Source organism: Mauremys reevesii, linkage group 1 (assembly GCF_016161935.1).
Source record: "Mauremys reevesii isolate NIE-2019 linkage group 1, ASM1616193v1, whole genome shotgun sequence".
Classification (NCBI taxonomy): Eukaryota; Metazoa; Chordata; order Testudines; family Geoemydidae; genus Mauremys; species Mauremys reevesii.
In genome coordinates this window covers 211,798,498-211,822,029 of record NC_052623.1, presented here as the reverse complement: position 1 = coordinate 211,822,029, position 23,532 = coordinate 211,798,498, and the positions used below count along the sequence as shown (strand labels likewise).

Below are 23,532 nucleotides of genomic sequence, written 5' to 3'. Positions count from 1 at the left end.
AAGCCAACACCCTTTCTACAGCAGCCTCCTCTTTGCCTGCCCCGTGGCAGCACTCCCTGGGCATTGCAGGGACTCCAGGAGGTAGGGGGAAGAGATTTACCAGACTACGACATCAACTGTACCAGCCTCTGCTGCTTTCCGCTCTCCTGCATGCTCTACCCCAGTGGAGCTCAGCCAAGCTCCATAGCAGGGCATGAACACCAGACAATGCGCTGAGGAAGCAGGAGGAGCCAGGAGCACCACCATTTGCTCAGGAAGGTGTGCCTGTCCGCTCTGGTGCCTATGCAATGCCACACACAGGAGGCCAGGGGCCCACATCCCACCCCCGCCGGAGCACTGGAGAAACTTCCCCGTCATGGCAAAGATCACAGATCCCTCTCCTGTGGGTGAGGAGTCTGCAGCCCCCACACACCAGGGCCTACCTGTCGTCATGAGCAAAGAGAGACCGGTGACAGTCGCCGAAGTCCAAGCCCCAGATCTTCACATTCCTATCAGCAGAGCCAGTTGCAATTAAGGCCCCGTCCTACACCAAGCAAGGCAGAGAGAAGGGGCATGACTGACTGGCTGACTGACCCAGAAGGGATAACAATGACCTCTCAGCTGGTCGTTAGGACTGAACAGTACATGACTAATGAGCAAGGGCCAAAGAAACAAGTCTCCATCCACCAGGACAGGACGTACAGCTGTATTACATCCCAAAGCAGCCAATGGGGGGGCTGGGAAATGTTGGGAGTGAACTCTACAGAAACTTTCCCCCACCCAAAATTCACTTGTGGGTTCTTGTCATGACCTAATCCCACAATCCTTTGCAGCCAGCAAAGGACTGTGGAATGGGTGAGGGTTAGTTTGGGTCCTATCAAGTTCAGGTGGGTAGTTGGGTGGTTTTTAAGTCCAGCTGAGAATCACCGTTCTAGAGGGCCCTGCCTAGCTCTATTCCCAAGCAAGGCTGTGGTCAGTTTTTAAGGCCACAAACACTGGCAGAATTCCTGAAGATCTTTTGTGAGCAGCCCCCACTTCACTCACATAGGAGATATCCATACAGAGCACCGGCAGCTTGTGTCCATACAGAGACAGGAAAAACTGGAAAGAAATAGGAAATGGATCTAGTTAGAAATGCTGGGCACAGCACTTTGAAAGCCTGCTGCTCTGCCCTGGAATCCCCTACATTCAAAGGTGCCTGCGCTTCCAAACACCTTCACAGTGAAGGTTAGCAGCTGGCCTATGACTACAGGGATCAGCTGATACTGTTAGGAACAATACCCAAGATCACTGACAGATTAGAGAGGAGAAAGCGCCTGTCGCTTGGCTTTGTGTATCTGTCAGCATTTTATGTGCAGCTCCTAAGCATCATATGCTGGTCCGTTTCACTGACTAGCTCAAGGACCATCTGACTGCCAGGCAGTATTCCCAGGAAGGAGGCCTGCTCTCACATGCAGGGAGGCTCTCCCTCCGCCACTGACTTCAGAGTTTGGTGCCTGTGTGATAACTGGAGGAGAGCTGTCAAATAGGTGCTCTAGCCCCACCCCCAAATCTCTTCACAGACATAGGGAGGAGGAGCAAGGGAAAGATGGGAAGGGGGCCCACAAGGCTCCTGCACTGAGTGGGGAGGGCACCACCACCACTGGCCTTGCCCTCCAGTGCAGCAGGACGCTTGTTGCCAGGGGAGGGCCTGATTTTTTATTTCCTCCCCCCAGTTTAAACGATTTCCCACTGAATTGTGGCCAGTGTTTGGTGGGATTCTGGTCAGTAAATAGGGACCAGAACCAGAAGTCAGCAGGCTTCCCCATTTGTTATTACTGGCCAGCTAATGAACAGATGCCCCTTCAACTCTCCCCAGCCTTACATTACTGCTTCAGACCCCATTCCCATGTAGTAAGAGCGACTGCACCAGGTAAGCCAGCAGCTCTGCTCCAGCAACCAACCCACACCTGTCCAGTCAGCCCCCTATCCTCACTGCCCCCCACACCAGCTCTCACCCCAACCCCTCCATCCAGCCCAGGCAAGAGGCCACCTTGAGCGTGTCTGTGTAGAAGATTTTCACAGTGCAATCCAATAAGGAGATGGCCAGCAGCTTCTGGTTGGGGCTGTAACGCACACAGAGAACGTCCTCATCCAGCTGCAAGATGCGTGTCTGCTTCATGGAGAGCCTGGCAGTGGCAAAGAGGAAAATAGCATCATTGTCCCTGCATGCAGAGCGCCAAGGGTGTAAACACAAACTCACAAGCTTATTCCAATGCACAGCCACCTTCCTTGGCTCTTGGAATGAAGCAAACTGAAATGAGCCAGGAGCCGTGCACATATGGTTTTCACTGCCCAATCTACCACTCACCTATAGGGAGAATCTGAGAAGTTAGAGGGAAGCTTGAAACCAGTGACCCAAAAGTGACCCGAATTCAGCATAGCAGGGAATAGATTCACAGAATGCAGCAAGCAGCACAAGGCCACTCAGTCTCAGTTTGGGAAATTAAGAGAGTAAGGTGCAATGAAATGAAGCAATTGAAATGTGGAGGAGGGCTGGGGAATCCCACGAGAGATTGTGAGTAGGACTCAACAAATCCACAGCAACACAAGGCTGCAAAGGCAGTGGAAGCAGGGCTGGCCAGAAAACAATTCTGCTTCACGAAAAGTTTGGGGCTTTCAAAAATTTGATTTCACTCCGACGCAGAATGAAAACAAGAATGTGCAAAATTTCTCCTGAACAAATGAGGGACCCCTCCTCAGAACACCTGATTGCCTGGTCAGGGCACTCACCTGGGATGTGGGGAAACCCAGGGTCAGATCTTGCACTGCCTGATTTGGAGCAGGGACTTTGAGTGACTCACTCTATAACCTAGCGGTTAGGTAATACAAACCTGGGTCTCCCACATGCCAGGTGAGAGTGGTCTAAACGCTAGGCTGCAGAGTGAATCACTCAGATGCTGTCTCACTCGGTACCATCCTGGACCCAAGAAACCTTCCCGATGAAGAAGTTTGTCAGAACAGATACTTGTTTCCGCCAAACATTTCAGTTTAGTCAACAAACGTTGTTCAATTCTAGCTGGGAGGCACTAGAGCTGTGGTGAGGATCCTGCATTCAGCTCCATTAACTGCCAGCAGTATGTGGGCTCAGACCTTTGTTCTGTCTCTGTCACACAAACGCACACACACACACACACACAGCATGTGTTACCAAAGGCAACCAGGAACAAAACTAAGGCCAAACCATCAAGCAGGGAGAAGGAATGCAGCCTCCAGAGCAGCTTTTTTCTCACCTCTTTTGTGTGCCATTCTCATCCTTCACCAGCTCAAAATCCCAAAACTTGACACATTTATCAGCACCTCCTGTTACAAAGCCACGCTGAAGGAGAAAGAAGTTTAAAATTAAAGCAAGCAAGAGCACTTTCACTGCACTCAGGAAGAATAATACACCCAAAGCAAAGTCCATACACTTGAGGAGCCTTAAGCTCTTAAGTTCCACACAAGAACTTAAGTTCATAAGACCTTAAGACCCAGCCTAGATCTTAAGTTTCTATGGCATGAAGGTTAAGAGCAGGTTACACTGACCATTGGTTCAGTGGGAACACAGAACTTTTATTTACTGTGCAGAAGACACAAACACATTTGGATTTCAAAGGCTTTGGCAGACGGGATTTTTTCAGGAGGAATGAACTTAAGATGGTGGAGTGGGCAGGATAAATCAAGATGTAGCCTGTACCAGCAGGTTGTCTGGTATATTGACAACCTTCTGGAGCAACAAGGGTCAACTTGACTGATCTGCTGTAGATAGTGGATGTGTGTGTACACTCGCTGTGTAGGATGAAAACCCATGTGACCGTATCATTGCACTTAGAACACCGTATCAACCACACGGAAATGGTCTGCTTGTAGAATCGCATTTCCAGGGGGCATATTTACACTATTGGGATCAGTTATAAAGTTTTCCTAGTGCTCTAGGATCTGCAGATGAGAAGTGTTCCAGAAAGGCAATGAGCTGTCACTGTTTTGATAACACAGAAAATGACATCCCATGCTGTAACAGCAGAGGGCTATTGGTGTACTACCAAGCCAGGTTCAGGTGTGCAGAACTGAACAGCAGCATGTTTTATAATGCCAAACAAAAGTGCAAAGGTGATAAACACCTCCCACATCAAACCCCTACAATGCCAACTTCTGCATCGTCAAAGCCACCCCTTAGACACAGGCTTCCTGAGAGCAGCACAGACCTACCACTAAAAGAAAGTTACCTGGTCTGGTGAAAGGGAGATGGACCACAGGGCCCCATCGTGCGCTGCAAGTGTCTCCAGCAGACTCCCAGAGGCCAAATCATACAGCTGCAGCTTCCCTGTCTGGGGAGAGAAATTACCAGAGAGCAAGTTAGCAACTTTATTCTGTCTCCAGTACATGCCAAGACAGCTTGAACAGGTCAAAAGCCCAGTCTGCAGGCCTGAGCTGCAAACAAGGCGTGATAACTTGAAGCACAGAGTCCCAGAGACAGAAGGATTTGTGATTAAAGGAGCAAGGATCCCAGTGGGGAACAAGACAGCCAGCAGCAGCAGAGCCCAGCTAAGTTAAAGAGACATAACAGGGAGGGGGAACATGGGAGTTCTCAGACCAAATGAAGTGTGAGAGGAGCATCTTGGTGCCAAGGCATAACCCTACTGGCAGCCAGGAGGAATGCACCAGCTCTGTCCAGGGACTCAGCACAGAGGACACATTTCTGGCCTGCAGCATCCCCAGCTGTCCCTGGCCTGGAACCTCTACATGCATCTCCACTGATACACCTCACTCCTGCCCTGCTGCACCCCCGTCTCTGGCCCTCAAAGCATTCGATGGCCACTAGACACAGCCAATCACATTTTCAAAAACATCCCACCATTGCTAACACCGGCCAGCTCAACCCCCACGAGCAACACCTAGGGCAGAAAGGGCTGCCACAGGCACTTTCAGCACTAAGCCAATCAGACACACTCTGAAGAGGGCTACAGGGCAGTGGTAGATCACCAGGGACAGCCCATTTTCATTAAGGCTGCCAGCGTTGCTAACACAAGTGGCGCTGAACCAGTACTAGCAATGGTGGAAGTTTTTAGGCAGGTTCCCCAGCTCAGTGGTTTTCAAACTTTTTTTCTGGTGACCAAGTTGAAGAAAATTGTTGATGCCTGTGACCCAGAGCTAAGGATGAGGGGTGTGACGTTGCACTCTATATCATTTTATAAAAATATGCTAATGAGTGAATATAATGTAACTGGAATATGCCTCATGCAAAAGGTCTCTTGTAATCTACTGAGTGTGGTCATCCTAGTTGTATAAATGCACCACTCTTGTATCTGAAACTAGAAATATGAAATATAACTTTGAGGGCCTATTGTAATTATGCAAAGTGTGGGCCATTGATGGTTGTTTGGAATCTTGATGGCTCCCATCAACCAGGACAACTGACTGTGGATGGCTCTGTTTGCAGGCAGGCCTTCCTGTGAGTCAGGCTGGGAGGAATGAAGGCTTGGGGTCCTACAGTGACATGTGATCACGTCACCTGAACTGGAATCCATCTTTAACCTGGTGCTTTTCCAGTGAGGAGGGGTGGGAACCCAGAGGAACAAAGGATTCCCACCTTATGCAAAAAATAAATAAATGGGTGGAACAGAACAAGGGAGAGGAGCCATCATGAAGAATCCCCTAGCTACCGCTTGAGCTGGAACAAGAGCTGTACCAGGGGAAAGAATTGGGCCCAGGCCTGCAAGGTGTCCAAGTCTGAGGAAAAAACTTACTGAAGCATCTCTAAGGGTGAGATTATCTATATTCAGTTTGATTAGACACAGATTTGGTGTTTTATTTTATTTTGCTTGGTGACTAACTTTGTTCTGTCTGTTACTACTTGGAATCACTTAAATCCTACTTTCTGTATTTAATAAGATCACTTTTTACTTATTAATTAACTCAGAGTGTGTGTTAATACCTGGGGGGGCAAACAGCTGTGCAGATCTCTCTAGCAGTGTTATAGAGGGCGAACAATTTATGAGTTTACCCTGTATAAGCTTTATACAGGGTAAAATGGATTTATTTGGGTTTAGACCCCATTGGGAGTTGGGCATCTGAGTGCTAAAGACAAGCACACTTCTGTGAGCTGCTTTCAGGTAAACCTGCAGCTGTTAGGGGACGTGATTCAGACCCTGGGTCTGGGTTTGCAGCAGGCTAGTGAGTCTGGCTCAAACCAGGCAGGGCACTGAAGTCCTAAGCTAATGGGGCAGTGAAAGCAGGGGCAGTAGTAGTCTTGGCTCATCGGGTGGCAGCTCCCAAGGGGGGTTCTGTGACCCAACCCGTCACAAGGGGTTTGGAGTGTGGGAAGGGCTCAGGACTGGGGCAGAGGGTTGGGGTGTGGGGGTGTAGGCTGCGAGGATGAGGGGTTTGCGGTGCAGGAGGGGCTCCAGGTTTGGGGGGTTCATGGCTGGGACAGGGGGTTGGGATGTGGAAGGGGGTCAGGACTGCGGAGGGGGGCTGGGGTGTGGGAGGGGGTCAGGACTGGGGCAGAGGGTTGGGGTGTGGGCTGTGGGGATGAGGGGTTTGGGGTGTGGGAGGGGCTCTGGGTTTGGGGGGCTCATGGCTTGGACAAGAGGTTGGGGTGTGGGAGGGGCTCAGGACTGGGGCAGAGGTTTGGGGTGTGGGCTGTGGGGATTAGGGGTTTGGGGTGCGGGAGGGGCTCTGGGTTTGGGGGGCTCAGGGCTGGGACAGGGTCAGGGCTCTGAGCTGGGGGTGCAGGCTCTGGGGTGGGGCCAGGGAGGGGTTTGGGGTGCAGGAAGGGGCTCCAGGTTTGGGAGTGGCTCAGGGCTGGGGCAGAGGCGCGGTCTTACCTCAGGCAGCTTCCCGTCAACGGTGCAGCGGGGGTGGTAGGGCAAGCTTCCTTCTGCGAAGCTGCCAATGGGAGTGCAGAGCTGGTGCTCGGTGCGGGGGCAGCACGTGAAGCCCTGTGGCCCCCCCACGTAGGAGCTGGACCTGCTGCTGGCTGCTTCCAGGGTGCAGCGCAGTGTCAGAACAGGTAGGGACTAGCCTGCCTTAGCCGGGCAGCACTGCCAACTGGGTCTTTTAATGGCCTGGTCGGTGGTGCTAACCAGAGCCACTGTGACCCAGTACTGGGTCGCAACCCACAGTTTGAAAACCACCAGTTACCTTAGTCCCTATGATGACCTGCCGATCTCCCGGGACAAAGAGTGAGCAGAGCGCATACTCGCACGCCATGGTCCGGATACACTGCAGGGTCGACCTGTGGGCATAAGCAGCATGCGAGATTCCATCATTGTGTATAGACCGCGCCCCTTTAAATGAGCTGTGTTGCTAAAAGGCCTTTCACAGCAACTGCCTCTCTCTCATGCACTGTACAGGAAGCCAGAGATTACAGCACCATTCAGGGGGACAAATCCATCTCAGAGCCTGGCCCTCCAGTTCGAACGCTGCTACCCCAGCACTGCACTGAAAAGGTTTCCCCGAAAGCCAACTGGGCACACAGTCAGCCCCTGGCTCATGCTTGTCAAGAGGGAAGGAGAGCAGCCCATGGCAGCAACGGGGTACTTCAGCCAGCAAGGGCTATCACACCATGGGGTATTATGAGCCTGGCAGGCCACATGCTGAGCCCAGCAGGCTTGTGAGAGATTGCATTGGCTGGGGTAGGGCAAGGGCCACCTAGAATCAAACCCTCAGTGCACAGTTTAGCCCACAGGAAAGTTAACTGCCCACCCAGAAACCTCTAAGATGCTAGACCCAAACAGAAACTCTACCGGATCCCCAAACCTGCTCCCTACATCGGAGAGAACACAGGGAGGCTGCTACCTCTCCCTCACAAAATAACTGAAAACAGCTGGCTCAGGGAGGAGGAGGGGGCAGGGCAGGAGGAGTTCTCAGAGGATAGCAATGCCCCAGGGGAGTAGCGTTTGAGGAGTCAGTGACGGTGAGGGAGCTCTGCGATAGCATCGTGGGTTAGAACAGTGACCCAGGCAGTCCAATGTACTATCTCCAACAGCGGCTGGCATCAGATGCTTCAGAGAAGATACAAGAAAACCCAAAGCTATGTCCATGGGTGAAGTTTCTCCCTAGCCCCACACAGTTAGTGGCTGGTTTATGTCAGAAAACACAGGATTGGAATCCAACATGGAAAAAGAATCCACATGTGAGATTTCTTTCACCCCACAACTGGCAGGTACTCTACAAAAAAGAGTTGCAATGAGAGGAAAACGGCACATCAGCAACACCACTGCTAGCTCTTCCTCTGCCTGCACCTCTTGGAACACTCCATGAGACAGGCATCCTGACCCTGGAGACTTCCACACAGCTTCTGGTCTTGACTTGCTGGGAATGAAGCCTGCATATCCCCACCAAAGAAAGCCAGGCAGGGAGAACCACCTGGTATGAGAAGTGTCTGTTGGTGGAGTCCCTCGGGAAGCTGGTAAAAGAGCTGCAGGAGGTGGCAAGGACTTCATCAGCAGGACGCACACGGAGACATCCAGGATGGAGGATGCTCGCCAACCTCAGATAACTACAGCACACCAGAGGAGGAAAGAGAACTGGCTACTCTGCAGGAAGGAGACTGATCAAGCCCACATCCGAAAGGCAACAGAAAGACTCATCCGTCCCTCTGACCACTACCCCGTGCTGCTCATCCATCTGGGCCCTAATGAGACTGCCAGGTATGACCCTGAGCAGATCAGCTATGATTACAGGGCTTTGGGAGCAAGGGTGAAGGAGATGGGGTCCCAGGTGGTGTTCTTGTCCTTGTGCCTGGACATGCACAGTCTGGAGATGAATGCATGGCTATGCAGATGGTGTTGAGGGGAGGCTTCGGCTTCCTTTGCCATTGGATGCTGTTCCGGGGAGAAGGACTGCTGGGAAGAGATGCGGTGCACCTGACCCAAGAAGGGGAGAGCATCTCCGCGTGCTGACTCACCAACCTAGTAAGGAAGCCTTTAAACTAGGTTCAAAGAGGGCAGGTGACAACAGCTCACAGGTGAGCATAAAGAAGGGCAACCTTAAGAGGGCTAGATGTTGTGGGGGGAGACATAAAAAATTACAATATAGTCATAGGAGCAACAAGAGGGAAATCAGTGGGGGAATCTGATCAACATCTTAGATGTCCTTACACAAATGCAAGGAGCATGGGGAACGAACAGGAAGAACTGGAAGTATTAATACATTAGCTAAATTATGACTTATTTGCATCACAGAGACTTGGTGGGATAAATCTTATCACTGCAATATTGGTATAGAAGGGTACAGCTTGTTCAGAAAGGACAGATGGGGAAAAAAGGATGTTAATTATACATCAAGAATTTATACACATGTTCTGAGGTCCATAAGGAGGTGAGAGGCAAAGTTTCTGGGTAAAGATAAATGGGGAAAACAAATAAGGGTGACTTAAAGGGCTCTACTTTAGATGATCAAAACTGGAAGAAGTGGATGAGGTATTTCTAGAACAAACAGAAATATCCAAAACACCCAGGTAGTAATGGGGGATTTTAACCACCCAGACATCTGTTGGAGAAGTAATATGACAAAACACAAAATCTCCAAACAGTGCATGGAATGTATAGGGGGCAACTTTTTGTTTCAGAAAATGGAAGTAGTAACCAGAAGGGCAGCCATTTTAGACTTGATTCTGACCAACAGCAAGGAATTGATTGCGAATCTGAAGACGGAAGCCAGTTTCAGTGAAAGTGATCATGAAATAATAGATTATATCGTTCCAAGGCAAGGAATAAGTGAGAGCAGCAGAATAAGGACAAAGCGGACTTGAACAGCCTCAGAGAACAGGTAGGTAAGATGCCATGGGAAGAAAATCTAAATGATAACAGAGTTCGGAAGATAGCAGTTTCTCAAGGAAACAATATTAAAGGCACAACTGCAAACTCTTCCAATGCAAAGAATAGATAGGAAGAATAGTAACAGGCCAATATGGCTCCATCAATGACCTAAACATCAAAAAGGAATCCTACAAAATGTGGAAACATGGATGAATTGACAAGGAGTAGTACAAAAAGAATGGCACAAGCATGTAGGGACAAAATCAGAAAGTCTAAGGAACAAAATGAGTTACACCTAGCAAGGGACATAAAAGGCAATAAGAGGAGGTTCCTTAACTACATTAGGAACAAGAGAAAGATGAAAGAAAGTTTAGGTCCCCTGCTTAGCAGGGCAGGAGAACTAATAACTGATGGCATTAAAAAGACTGAGGTGTTTAATGCCTATTTTGCTTCACACTTCACTAAAAAGATTAATGGTGACCAGATTCTCAACACAATAAATATTAACAACAAGAGGAAAGGAAGGCAGACCAAAATAGGAAAAGAATACATTAAAAACGTTTAGAACATAAGAATGGCCATATGAGTTAGACCGATGGTCCATCTAGTCCAGCATGCTGTTCTAGATAAGTAAGATGTATTCAAGTCAACAGTGCCTGATGAAATTCAACGTAGGATACTTAAGGAACTAGCTGAAGCAATCTCAGAACTGTTAGCAGTTATCTCTGAGAATTCATGGAGGACAGACGGATGAGGTCCCAGAGTACTGGAGAAGGGCCAATATAGTACTTATATTTAAAAGAGGATCCACGGAATTATAGACCAGTCCGCTTAAGTTCAATAGCTGGAAAGATACTATAACCTTCCTTAGAGGTTTTTAAGGTCAGGCTTGACAAAGCCCTGGCTGGGATGATTTAGTTGGGAATTGGTCCTGCTTTGAGCAGGGGGTTGGACTAGATGACCTCCTGAGGTCCCTTCCAACCCTGAGATTCTATGATTCTATGAATGAATTATTAAACAATCAAATTTGTAAGCACTTACAGAATAATAGGGTTATAAAGAATAGCCAACATGGATTTATCAAGAATAAATCATTCCAAACCACCCTAATTTCCTTCCCTGATAGGGTTACTGGCCTAGTGGATAGGGGGAAGCTATAGACATGACAAAACTGGATTTTAGTAATGCCTTTGATACAGTCCCACATGACATTCTCACAAGCAGAGTAGTGACACGTGATCTAGATGAAATTAGTGTAAGATGGGTGCAAAACTGATCGGGCGAGGGAAGCTAATGATCCAACCAACGGACCAAATTTGGTGATGGATACTGGTCATGTGCCACATGAAGCATGTTGTGCATATGCTAAGAAAAATATTGAAAGACTGTACTCAGAGTAGTTACCAGTGGTTGGCTTTGAGACTGGGAGAGTATCTAGTGGAGTCCCACAGGCGTCAGTCCTATTCAATATTTTCATTAATGACTTGGATAATGGAGTGAAGTGAACGCCTATAAAATTTGCAGATGACACCAAACTGGGAGGGGTTGCAAGCATTTTGGAGGACAGGTTAGAATTCAAAACAAAGTTAACAAATTAGAGAATTGGTCTTAAATCAACAAGATGAAATTAAATCAAGTACAAAACACTACACTTAGGAAGGAAAAATCAAAATGGGGAATAACTGACTAGCGGTGGTAGTACTGTTGAAAAGGATCTGAGGGTTATAGTGGTTCACAAATTAAATATGAGCCAACAATGTGATGCAGATGCGAAAAAGGCTAATGTCATTCTGGGATGTATTAACAGGAGTGTCGTATGTAAGATTCGGGAGCTAACTGTCCCCTCTACTCGACCTCAGCTGAGGCCACAGCTGTAGTACTCTGTCTAGTTCTGGGCATCACACTTCAGGAAAGATGTGGATAAACTGGAAAAAGTCCAGAGGAGAGCAATAGAAGTGATAAAAGGTTTAGACCTGACCTATGAGAAAAGGTTAGAAAAAGCAGCACATTTTGTCTTGAGAAAAGACGACTAAAGGAGGACCTGATAACAGTCTTCAAATATGTCTAGGGCTGTTATAAATGAAGATGGTGACCAATTGCTCTCCATATCCACTGAAGGTAGGACAAGAAGTAATGGGCTTAATCTGCAGCAAGGGAGATTTAGGTTAAATATTAAAAAACAACAACTTTCTAATGCTAAAGGTCAGTAGGTTCTGGAACAAGCTTGCAAAGAAGACTGTGGAATCCTCATCACTGGAGGTTTTCGGGAACAGGCTGGACAAACACTTGTCAGGGATGGTCTAGGTTACTTGGTCCTGACTCAATGCAAGGGGCTGGACTTGATGACCTCTTGAGGTGACTTCTAGCCCTACATTTCTTTGATTCCATGACTGTGGATGTCCTCAATATCCAGAGAGTTGTCCTTTTATATACCCCATTAAAAACTCTTAGCCTCAATGATATCTAGTGGTAATGAATTCCCTGGGTTAGTAATGCATTTTTAATTTCATCTTTCAGTTTCACGAAAGAAGCATCCCCTTATCCTTGTATAATGAGAAAGAGTAAACAGAGTGCCTCATCTACCTTCTCTATTCCATTCATCACTTTGTATTCTTTGGGATCATTCCCCTCTCGTTTCCCATTCTCCCCTCTAACCTGAACAGCCCCAACTTTTGAGGCAGACGAGGAATTTACAGAATCAGAACACACACCTGTTCCAGATCTTAACAGATTCAGCAGCAGCCGAGAGGACAGCAATGTTGTCGGAGCTAAAAGCCAGCGTCCTGACATCACCGCGGTGACCTCCAATGGTTATCTTGGATGCCCGGACAACTTGGGAGACCTGTGCTGATGGGTTCAGGATGTAGGACTCAATGGTGTTGTTCTGGAGCAGTAAGGTGGCCTTCAGCTCTCCTTTCGGAGACAGAATCAAGTCAAATGACCTGTTTAAATGGACAGAGAAGTCAGGGTCATAACTAGGAGAAACAAGATGAAATAAACTAAAGGAAAACACCAAGAACAACTTCTTGATAGGGGAGGCAGTCGGCAGTGGAATAGTCTAACAAAGGTAGCAGCAGAAGCCCCATCAGACCTGTCATTTAAAACTGGATGAGGCAAGCCCCTCGAGCAGGGGTTCTCAAACTGGGGATGGGACCCCTCAGGAGGTTATTACATGGAAGGGTCGCGAGCTGTCAGCCTCCACCCCAAACGCCGCTTTGCCTCCAGCATTTATAATGGTGTTAAATAAATTAAAAAGTGTTTTTAATTTGGTGGGGGGGGGGGAGGTCGCACTCAGAGGCTTGCTATGTGAAAGGGGTCACCAGTACAAAAGTTTGAGAACCACCGCCCTAGAGAATCCCTTGCAGGGAACAATCTTGATGGAAGGGGTGTGACGACACTGCAGGGATATGGGGTGGAGGTGGACTAGCTGGGATCCTGCAGGACTTTCCCCAGCTCTAAGTTCTATGGCGTCTCATCTTCTCATCTTTGGAGATGAGCCACCTTTGTACAATACAAACTCTCCCCACGTCATGGCCCCCTCAGTGGGTACTTGAGCTGCATCAATGACTGCAGAACAGGGCTTTGCACTCACTTGATTTTAGCAGAAGCTTTGATGCTAGTGACTCGCTGAATCTCTTCTTGCAGACTCATCTCAACGCTTCCTTCAGGCTCCTCTTCCTCCTCTGCAGACTTCAGTCTAGAAAAGTCAGACAACCACTGGGAATCAGGTTACCGGGCACTGCCAGTCCAGTCATAGGCTAACACGGGACAGAAATGTACAGACACATTTACCCCCCAGCCCCAAAAAATTAACACACTGCAACTCCTCTACGAATGAAACTAGCTGGACCCTTACCCGGCGCTGACACAGAGGTGCCATTCTAATGGAGGTGCAATGCTCTTCAGTGCAGACCTTGAGGGCCAACAACGCTGCTGGCAGTCCTGAAGAACTTAAGAGATCCCAGGACTCTTGTTGCAAAGTTAGAGAATAATGAACCTAGACAGTCTTATTAAGATGCCTATCAAATCAACACCCTGCTATGAGAACTATTCAGTGAGGAGAATCCACCTACTTCAATAAGGTGAAATTGTTTATAGGAGCACAGCAACAAGCCACAGGTTCAGGACAGGAAGTGCAAGAGAATACTCTATCAAACTGAAACCACAAGGGTAATTTAGGGAGGCAGGAAGTAAATATCACTGTTGAAATTTGTTCAAGACACCAACTTAATTGCAACCCTCCCCACCCATGTACTTAGGGCTTGTCCATCCATGGAGTTATTCCAGAATGGCTTCTGTGCTTTAAATTCACACCCTACCTTAATCCAAATTAACATTCAAGTGTAGACAAGCCAACAGGCTGAAAGCTCTCAGGGGCACGGATCATCATTTTGTTTAGTGTCTGTACACAGCTCAGAAAAATGGGGTCCTGACTCCTAATTCTGGCCCTTGGGCACTACCAAAATATAAACAGATGTAAGGATAGCTCAGTGGTTGAGCATTGGCCTGCTAAACCCAGGGTTGTGAGTTCAATCCCTGAAGGGGCCATTTAGAGATTTGGGGATTAGTCCTGCTTTGAGCAGGGGGTTGGACTAGATGATCTCCTGAGGTCCCTTCCAACCCTATTAATCTATGATTCTATGATCCTTGGTATGCCTCAGATTTCCCATGAAGTGAGCTAACATTCACCTACCTCCCAGGGCTATTGTGAGGCACCAGTTAAACACTAGGGGATGTATGAATGATGGACACTGGAGAAGCATAAAATAGATTTATAATAAAAGGCTGTCCGCTAAAAGACAATTTGCCCCAATCTGAACCTGGCACATACCACCCCCAGGCTCACAATCTGTAGATGTCAAAGTGACTCTGGTTACTCAGCCTAGCACCACCAGCTTTCACACTGGGAAGTGTATTTATTTTGTGCAACTCTCCTGAGTCATAGATGGTGATGTACAAGTGGGGCTTTACCAGGAGAGTTTTGTCCATTCCCTCATCCCATTCACTTCTTGCAAGAGAATCAGATCGAAGGTGATTTTCTCACAATTACTGGGAGCAGAGAACAACCTGGCTCACACCAGCACCAACAAGCCAGGAACAGACAAACATGTTAACAGCAGACTAACTGCAAATGGTTCATGATTAATTCATTGCACCCTCTCCCTGGATGGGCCTTTTGTCAATTCTCAGCACGTGGACATCATCAACTTACAAAAACAGAGCTTACTTGGCTTTTTTCTTTGCTTTTCTCATTTTCTTTTCCATTTTCTTGCAAATTTCATCCTCAGTAAGGACACAAAACACTTCCAGAACAGAGTCCGTTCCCTGGAGATAAATTCACAGAGTTAATACTAGCAGCAAGTTGCCTAAGAAGCTGCTGCAGTGGAGAGTCCCTGAGACACACAATAGCGCCTTCTATGTAGTCCACTAGCAAAAGGCCCCAAAGCATATTACTTACATGGCAGGCCAGGATCCTGCCTGTCCGGTCAGTGGCGAGAGTAACTACTCGGTCTCTTCCTGCCCGCATGATGGAGCCAGCTTTGTTGCATCTCAAGAGGCGCTACAAGGATACAGAAAGGGAAAACAATTGTAGTCTGAAAGATCAAGCAAGTCTTTAAATTCAACAATGAAAGGGCACATTCTACAACATCTGACTAGCATCCAAAAGAGACAAGGAAGAGGTGGGAACTAACAGCAAACAAACATTTGTGTCAGGCACAAATTTAACTTATGTTTCTTGCATTTTATCTGAGAACTAACTTTCTTTTATGGACCGAAACATGCCCGTCACTAAATGAAAGGGAATTTATCTGTTATTTTAATCTAATATTTATCTGTTAATTTTATAAAATTAAGGCACCAGCTTTTAGTTCCTATTGCAGGAGAGAGATGAGGAAGGTGTGGGAGAGAGATCATTTAATTACCTGCTTAAAAATAGAGACAGAGAAACTTCCTGGAGGAAGGAAGGAAGGAACAGTTGTTAAAGCTGCGTGTCTAGCTATAACTGAATGAAATCTTCAAAGGATTCTGGAAGTGCCAACAGGTGTGTAAGTGATCCAGAGAGGAGGAATTTAGTGAAAGGCTGTCAGGTGCTGATTGATCTAAGTGGAAGAGGCTTCCCACAATAGGAACTGATTCTAAACATGGCAGCACCACTCTCCAAGACCCTTATGACCAGGGATCCTCAAAATCCATTTCTCCCAGAAAAATGTGGAATTTGTGTTTTTACAGAGAACCTTTAGTTTTTAAATTTTGTGAAAAAATAAAAAACATTAACTATTAACTAAATCTTACTGAAAGTACCAGTGCCACTTATTCAATGCCTGCAACCTCCCCCTCTTGTAGATGATTTTTCAATGCGCTTTAAATTTACAGTGGAACCCGATGTATCCGATCTAATTGGGACTGGGACCAAATAATCAAAAATTGGAATAATCAGGAGGTCTGACAAAAGAGCTTTCAAATCCCTTATTTTAAGGTGGGGCTCAGGCACTCAGCCACACAGCGCTGACGATGGGAGCCCCACCGCAGTCAGCCCCGGACAGCTGATAGTTCAGTTAATACAGAGAGCCAGATAACGGAGGCTTGGATAAAGAGGGTTCTATTATATATCAATAAAACACGGTGTTCAACTTGTACCTAGATATATCATGGCCTGGGAAACTAAAGTTCAGCGTTCCATTTTAATTGTGGGGAAACGGGGATTTTTATGGGTTTTTTAAATCAGAGAATTTTGGTTTTTTTAATAACAGAAAACAAGGATCCCTGGTTATGACATAGGTAATGAGTCCTAGGTGAATCAGTTTCAGCACTGAATGGAGGCAGGTGGAAAGTGACCATTTTATTGTAGTCCCTTTCCTACAAGGAAAGAGCTCTGCTAGTACTGCCAAGCCTTTCTAGAGACCTGCCAATATGCTTACATTGGGGATTTCTTTGGCACAGGTTACCAGCAAATAGAGGCACAGGTTCCTGCTGCTATTTTGTGGGTATTTGGGGAAGTGTGAGAGATTGTTCCTGAGGAAGGTAGAACACACTGGTGTGATTCCTTGCTTATGGGTCAGGGTGTCTTCTCTAGAAGTGCTAGAGATCATCCCCAGGGCACAAAGCCAACAGAGCGAGGCAAGTGTCAGCAAGATAACCAGGCCTGTCCTCAAACCCCTATTTAGTTATTGGAGCTGTGTATCTACCCTCACAAACACCCTGTGAATCTGCAACCACTTAGCCAGAGTGGGGAAAAGGGTTACCTCCTCCGGCATCTCATCCAGGGCTGAGGTCTCATCCACTTCAGAAGTCTTTTCTGCTTTAGCTGGAGACCCTTTGCTTTTCTTGGATTCTGGTTCATTAGGGTCTGTTGCCTGCTTGTAGCAGACAAAGGAAAAAAATACCCTTAGCATACCCTGGCTTCTCCCCCACCCACACCTCGATCCCCTCCAGCCATTTAACACGGTCACTGCTTTCATTCTGAACTACTCAGGAGAACAAGCAGGATGGAAGATGCTCTATGAAATGAAGCCCTAAGAGCGTAGATAGTAATCAAATGGCACCAGCCCATTACAGAAGAGCTTCCCAAATATTGCCCAGCCACGGTCCCATCAGCCGCCGGCTGGGACATCAAGGGCTGCATGTACCTGTCAGGAAAAGAAGCCAGCTGCAGATCATCAGTTCCAGCACACGTTGCACCACTCCAATCCAAGTGGCCTTCTCCTGAGACCAAAGTGAAGCACTGGATGTCAAAGCCTGTCCTCTCCACAAGCCACACCCATGCGGTGAAGAGGAGGGTGGCCACCAGTCATTTCATGCTTATTTGGCTAACCCCAATTTGAACAAAGAGAAGGAGTGGTCTGCAGCCACCATGCATGTCCCCAGATAAGAATTTCCTCCAGATTCTCACTCTGCTTGATCCTGTAGCAAGAAGTGCCCCATTCTTAGGACAGCTCCCACACACGCACAAAGGCAGTCTGCACAGAACTACAACAGAGCTGGGAGCCAGTAGAAACATACAGTTAAAGCCATCAAACAACATTTGCTCCACACAAAGTGTGTCCTGGATGGATACTGACTATGTCCCAGAAAGTCACTCAGTCCTGCTGTGTTCCAATTCAATCCACTCCAGAGCAAAGCAACCGAGATGATGCATTCAGTTCTTACCTCCTGGATGTAGGTGATGTTCCACACCCTGAGCTCACTGTCTGCAGCGCCAGTGATGAGGCGTTTCTCTCGCGACACAAAGGCTAGTCCCCACACCTACCAAGAAGACGACACCGAGAAGCATCTTTATGTCTAGTTATATGGCCACCCATCACCATGATTATTTTTTTTCAATTTAAAAGGGAAAATGAGAACAGAGAGCCCACGCCCCTGCTACGTAGGATACTGCACAAGGACATCCAGTTTGGAAACATCACTCCCAGCAAGAGTGGTACAAGCCTCCACAACAGAAAAGGCTTCTCACCTGTCCCCTCTTCACAACAGCCAACCACAAACATTTCATAGGGGCTGTGTTTACAACCTAAAAAAAATCCAATCCTGAGCAGTGTGGATGTAACAATGGAAGCTACCTTGCAGCCAGTGTGCTGTGATACTTGTACTGAACTAACTCTCTCCCTCCATCTTTAATTTTATTTACCTCAGTACGGTGTCCAACCAGTGTTTTGAAGCAGTGCTGCGTATCCAAGTCCCACCACTTCACCAAGGTGTCTTTACCACTGAAAAAAAAAAATGACATCACCCAGACATGAGGCCACATCACCAGAGTTCAGCCAAAACTGTGCGCTTTGAAGAGTAAGAAACAAAAAAAGGTAAAGCATGCTGCAAGGTGTCAGAGGTCAGACTTATTTAGGCTAGGATCTCAGCAGGTCTCACAAGCTAAGCAGAGTCAGGATAACAGACCAAGCAAAACCCAGCCAATACAGAAATATGGGCTGGTGATTCATTAGCAGGCACCTCCTAGAGTCAGCACTGAAATCCCAGCCTAGTGTTATGGAGAAACCATTCTGCTTTCTTTAAGGGCAAGGGTGTCAGGCCTGGTGCGCTGGCCAAATTCCAACACTGGGTCTCCCTAAATTCCCCCTGTATTTTCAGTTGATACAATATTCTTCATTGCCTGTCCTAATGAACTGTGCAATGATCTGTGCCAAATTAAATGCACCAGACAGAGCTCCATTTTAGCTTATCAGGTTTTAGGACTTTTCCATTTGCAAGGTGCTCAAAGAATCAAATACAGCTTGTTACTATCCCCTTCACGTTCCCCAGATAATTAAATCTCCTTGAGGAGTCACGTTTCCAGGTTTACTTGAAGGAAACAGGGTGCAATAACAGGTTGTAATTAGGGCTGTCAAGCGATTAAAAATATTAATCATGCGATTAATCGCACTGTTAAACAATAATAGAATACCATTTGTTTAAATATTTTTGGATGTTTTCTACATTTTCAAATATATTGATTTCAATTACGACACAGAATACAAAGTGTACAGCGCTCACTTTATTTTTTTATTACAAATATTTGCACTGTAAAAAACAAAAGAAATAGTATTTTTCAATTCACCTAATACAAATACTGTCGTGCAATCTCTTTATCATGAAAGTTGAACTTGCAAATGTAGAATTATGGACAAAAGAAACCTGCATTCAAAAATAAAACAATGTAAAACTTTAGAGCCTACAAGTCCAATCAGTCTTACTTCTTGTTCAGCCAATTGCTCAGACAAACAAGTTGGTTCACATTTGCAGGAGATAATGCTGCCCGCTTAATGTTTACAATGTCACCTGAAAGTGAGAACAAGCATTTGTATGGCACTGTTGTAGCTAGTTTCACAAGATATGTACATGCCAGATGCACTCAAGATTCATATATCTCTCCATGCTTCAACCACCATTCCAAGGGACATGCGTCCATGCAGATGACAGGTTCTGCTTGATAACCATCCAAAGCAGTTTAGACCGACGCATGTTCATTTTCATCAGCATGAGTCAGATGCCACCAGCAGAAGGTTGATTTTATTTTTTGGTGGTTTGGGTTCTGTAGTTTCCGTATCAGAGTGTTGCTCTTTTAAGACTTCTAAAAGCATGCTCCACGCCACATCCCTCTGATTTTGGAAGGCACTTCAGATTCTTAAATCTTGGATTGAGTGCTGTAGTCATCTTTAGAAATTTCACATTGGTTTCTTTGCATTTTGTCAAATTTGCAGTGAAAGTGTTCTTAAAACGAACACGTGCTGGGTCATCATCCAAGACTGCTATAACATGAAATACAATTCTCCCCCAAGGAGTTCAGTCACAAATTTAATTAACACAATATTTTTTAAACAAGCATCATCAGCATGGAAGCATGTCCTCTGGAGCAATGGCCGAAGTATGAAGAGGCATATGAATCTTGAGCACATCTGGCACATAAATATCTTGCAACGCCAGCTACAACTGTGCCATGTGAATGCTTGTTCTCACTTTCCAGTGACATTGTAATTAAGAAGTGGGCAGCAATATCTCCCCTACACGTAAACAAACGTATTTCTCTTAGCAATTGGCTGAACAAGAAGTAGGATGATGGACTTGTAGGCGCTAAAGTTTTACATTGTTTTATTTTTGAGTGCAGCTATTGTGATAAACTCAGGACAGACAGTTGCCGGGGGGGGGGGGGGGGGGGAGGAGTCAGTCCCAGAGGGTTAAAAGGCCCTCCTCCTTATCAACTGAGAGGCAACTACAGGTCAAGCAGGTTCAGCTGAGGTAGCAAATTAGAATCAGCTGAGAGGAGCTACCTGAGGGTAATTAGGATCAGCTGGTTACAACTTGGAGCTGCCTGAGACCTTTTTAAACCCCTTCCTGGGAGGAAGGAAGGGGGGGCGAAAGCAGAGAGAGAAGGAGCCTGGCTACCAGGAGTATTGAAGCAGCAAGCCTTCCCAGGCAGAGTGGCAGGACGCTCTCCTACAAGGCAGGGTAAAAATACTTTAATTAAGACTGGTGAGAAGACAGGGGACAGACTTCCCCTGAGTCCTAAGGGGGACTGCATTACCCTAGCCGGTCTCACCAGAGCTAAAAACAGCAGAGGCTGGGGAGACTGAGACGGGACTTTGCCACACGTGGTGTCAGGGGTGGGATGGAGTGAGACTTTGCGGCAAACCGTCTCGGGGCAGGGTAAAAGCACCCCAAAAAAAAAAAAAAAATGGAAGATGTAGTGAAGGCATTGGTGCAGGCCACTGCGGCCCAGCAAGAAGCTACCAGGGTGCAGATGGCTGCCCAGCAGGAGGCGGTACGAATGCAGCAGGAGACAAATCAACTCCTGATGAGCCAAGCGGCTCAGGATCGAGCCACCTTGCATGAGGTTGTGAACCAGCTAAAGGCCCTGACCACCCTAACGCACGGCCCCCATGGGACTCGGCCCCTGCACGCCAGCCGCTACTTACAGAAGATGACAGTGGATGATGACGTGGAGGCGTATCTCCTTGCGTTTGAGAGGACGGCCCGGCGGGAGGCCTGGCCCCAAGACCAGTGGGCCAGTATCCTGGCACCTTTTCTGTGTGGGGAGGCACAGAAAGCGTATTTTGATATGGCAACAGAAGCAGCTTCCGATTACTCCCAGCTAAAGGCGGAGATCCTGGCAAGGTCTGGCGTGACGACAGCTATAAGGGCGCAGAGGTTCCACGAGTGGAAATACCGAGCCAACAAAGCCCCGAGGTCCCAGCTGTTTGACCTGATCCATCTGGCCCGGAAATGGCTGTGCCCCGAGACCCGCCGGCCGGAGGAAGTCGTGGAAACCATAGTTGTGGACAGGTACATGAGAGGGCTACCGCCGGACATACGAGGATGGGTCAGTCAAAATGATCCCTCCTCCTTTGATGAGCTAGTTGCCCTTGTAGAGAGACATCTAGCAGCACAGGAACTCTCTCGGACCATTGGGGAAGGGAGATGCCAGGATAGGAGGCAAGGCTACGTACCAAGGGCCCGAGTTGCCATAGCTCCAGGCCGAACTATGGCAGGGAAGAAGGAGAACGAAGAGCAGCCAAAGTTCTCGGAGGGACCTGGGGACTGGGAGAGAGAGACTCGGGGGGTAAGGCCCCACAGCCCAAAAATTAAGGGGCTGCCCCGAGGAGGGTACCGATGCTATGCATGTGGAGAGATAGGGCATATAGCTGCCCAATGCCCAAACCTAGAGGGGCCCATGCAATGCGACCTGGGAAATCTAGAAGAGTCATGTGACCTGATAAGCCTAGTAGGAGTAGCGATGGTCCCTCATAGATATACTAGGCAAGTCAAAATGAATGGTATAAAGACCACCGCGTTAGTAGACTCAGGAAGTGCAGTCACGCTGGTCTCGGGAAAGCTGGTCGGGTATGATCAACTATCCCGGGCCAAGCGCACAGGGATATCCTGTGTCCATGGGGATGTAAATTACTATCCGACCATCCGAGTGAAAATAGAGGTCCAAGGAAACCCCACTAAGGTGATGGCGGGGGTGGTCCCAAAACTCCCCTACCCAGTCCTCATAGGACGAGACTTCCCAGGGTTTGGCAGTCTACTTCCTGGAGAGGAGTCAGAAGAAGATAACACTCCAGAGAGCAATGGGATGGCCTCAATAGCTAGCAACCCCCCAGCCTTCCAAGAATTTGCCCAGGACTTATTCTCGCCCCCTGGGAAAACCAGGAAGACTCGGCGAGAAAGGAGGGCAGATAAGAGGAGGGGAACGAGCATCTTGGCCCAGAATCAGAAGCCTATACTCGTAGGGGAGAGAGTTAGCCCAACGGACGAGGGGACTAGGCAGGAGGTTGGGGAGCCAGTAGCCGGGCCCAGTTCCCCAGGGACCTCCCTTGAAGAAGAGGGGGAGATAGAACCCTCTGAGTTTGGGCAACTTGGAACTTCACTAGAGAATTTTGGACAGGATCAGGCCAATGATCCCGTATACCAGAACATTCGCAAAGAAGTAGTGGAGGTGAATGGGGTCCCTGTGGAAGGGAGAGCCAAGGGCCCAGGGCCGTATTATATGATCAAGAAGGATCTGCTGTACCGTGTTGTCCGTATCCAAGAGCAAGTCGTGGAACAGCTCCTAGTACCACAGAAACATCAGAGGGGCGTGATGGAGCTAGCTCACAGCCATTTGTTCGGGGGACATCTAGGGGTAGATAAAACCCTGGACCGAATTCTACAGAGGTTTTTTTGGCCTGGAATATATGCAGCGGTCCGACGATATTGTGCCTCCTGTCCAGAATGCCAGTTACACGGGCCCCGACCCCGCTTAAGGGCACCTTTGGTACCTCTCCCGATTATTGAAGTCCCCTTTGAGCGGATAGCTATGGACCTAGTAGGGCCGTTAGAAAGATCAGCCCGGGGCCATCAGCACATACTGGTGGTGCTAGATTACGCCACCCGATACCCCGAGGCCATTCCCCTACGGAACACTACGTCCAAGACCATAGCTAAAGAATTAATCCAAATTTTCGCTAGAGTGGGAATACCCAAAGAGATCCTGACAGATCAAGGAACTCCCTTTGTGTCTAAATTAATGAAGGATCTATGTGCAATGCTCCACATAAGGACCCTAAGGACATCAGTCTATCATCCGCAGACCGATGGCCTCGTCGAGCGTTTTAATAGGACGTTGAAGAACATGATACGGAAGGTGGTGAGCCGGGATGGGAGGAACTGGGACACCCTGCTACCATACCTAATGTTTGCGATCAGGGAGGTGCCTCAGACTTCGACTGGGTTTTCCCCGTTCGAACTGTTATATGGTCGCCACCCCCGCGGCATACTGGACATTGCCAAAGAAAGTTGGGAA

At 47.7% G+C, this 23,532-nt stretch overlaps 1 protein-coding gene across 3 annotated transcripts in view; it reads right to left on the bottom strand.

Moving 5' to 3' along the window:
• The window catches only part of WDR3 (WD repeat domain 3), a 42,597-nt gene that overhangs the window by 10,533 nt on the left and 8,532 nt on the right, over positions 1 to 23,532 (bottom strand). For 2 of the 3 annotated variants that reach the window (XM_039529287.1, XM_039529295.1), the window contains exons 5-17: positions 18,388 to 18,466; positions 17,910 to 18,005; positions 17,006 to 17,119; positions 15,220 to 15,321; positions 14,989 to 15,086; positions 13,354 to 13,458; positions 12,473 to 12,703; positions 7,141 to 7,234; positions 4,224 to 4,325; positions 3,252 to 3,337; positions 2,012 to 2,147; positions 1,024 to 1,080; positions 423 to 523 (exon numbers count right to left, since the gene is read on the bottom strand). In XM_039529287.1, coding sequence (XP_039385221.1) covers positions 423 to 523; positions 1,024 to 1,080; positions 2,012 to 2,147; positions 3,252 to 3,337; positions 4,224 to 4,325; positions 7,141 to 7,234; positions 12,473 to 12,703; positions 13,354 to 13,458; positions 14,989 to 15,086; positions 15,220 to 15,321; positions 17,006 to 17,119; positions 17,910 to 18,005; positions 18,388 to 18,466 — 1,401 coding nt within the window. The remainder of the gene's footprint in view (positions 1 to 422; positions 524 to 1,023; positions 1,081 to 2,011; positions 2,148 to 3,251; positions 3,338 to 4,223; positions 4,326 to 7,140; positions 7,235 to 12,472; positions 12,704 to 13,353; positions 13,459 to 14,988; positions 15,087 to 15,219; positions 15,322 to 17,005; positions 17,120 to 17,909; positions 18,006 to 18,387; positions 18,467 to 23,532) is intronic. The other variant, XM_039529304.1, reaches the window with a different exon arrangement.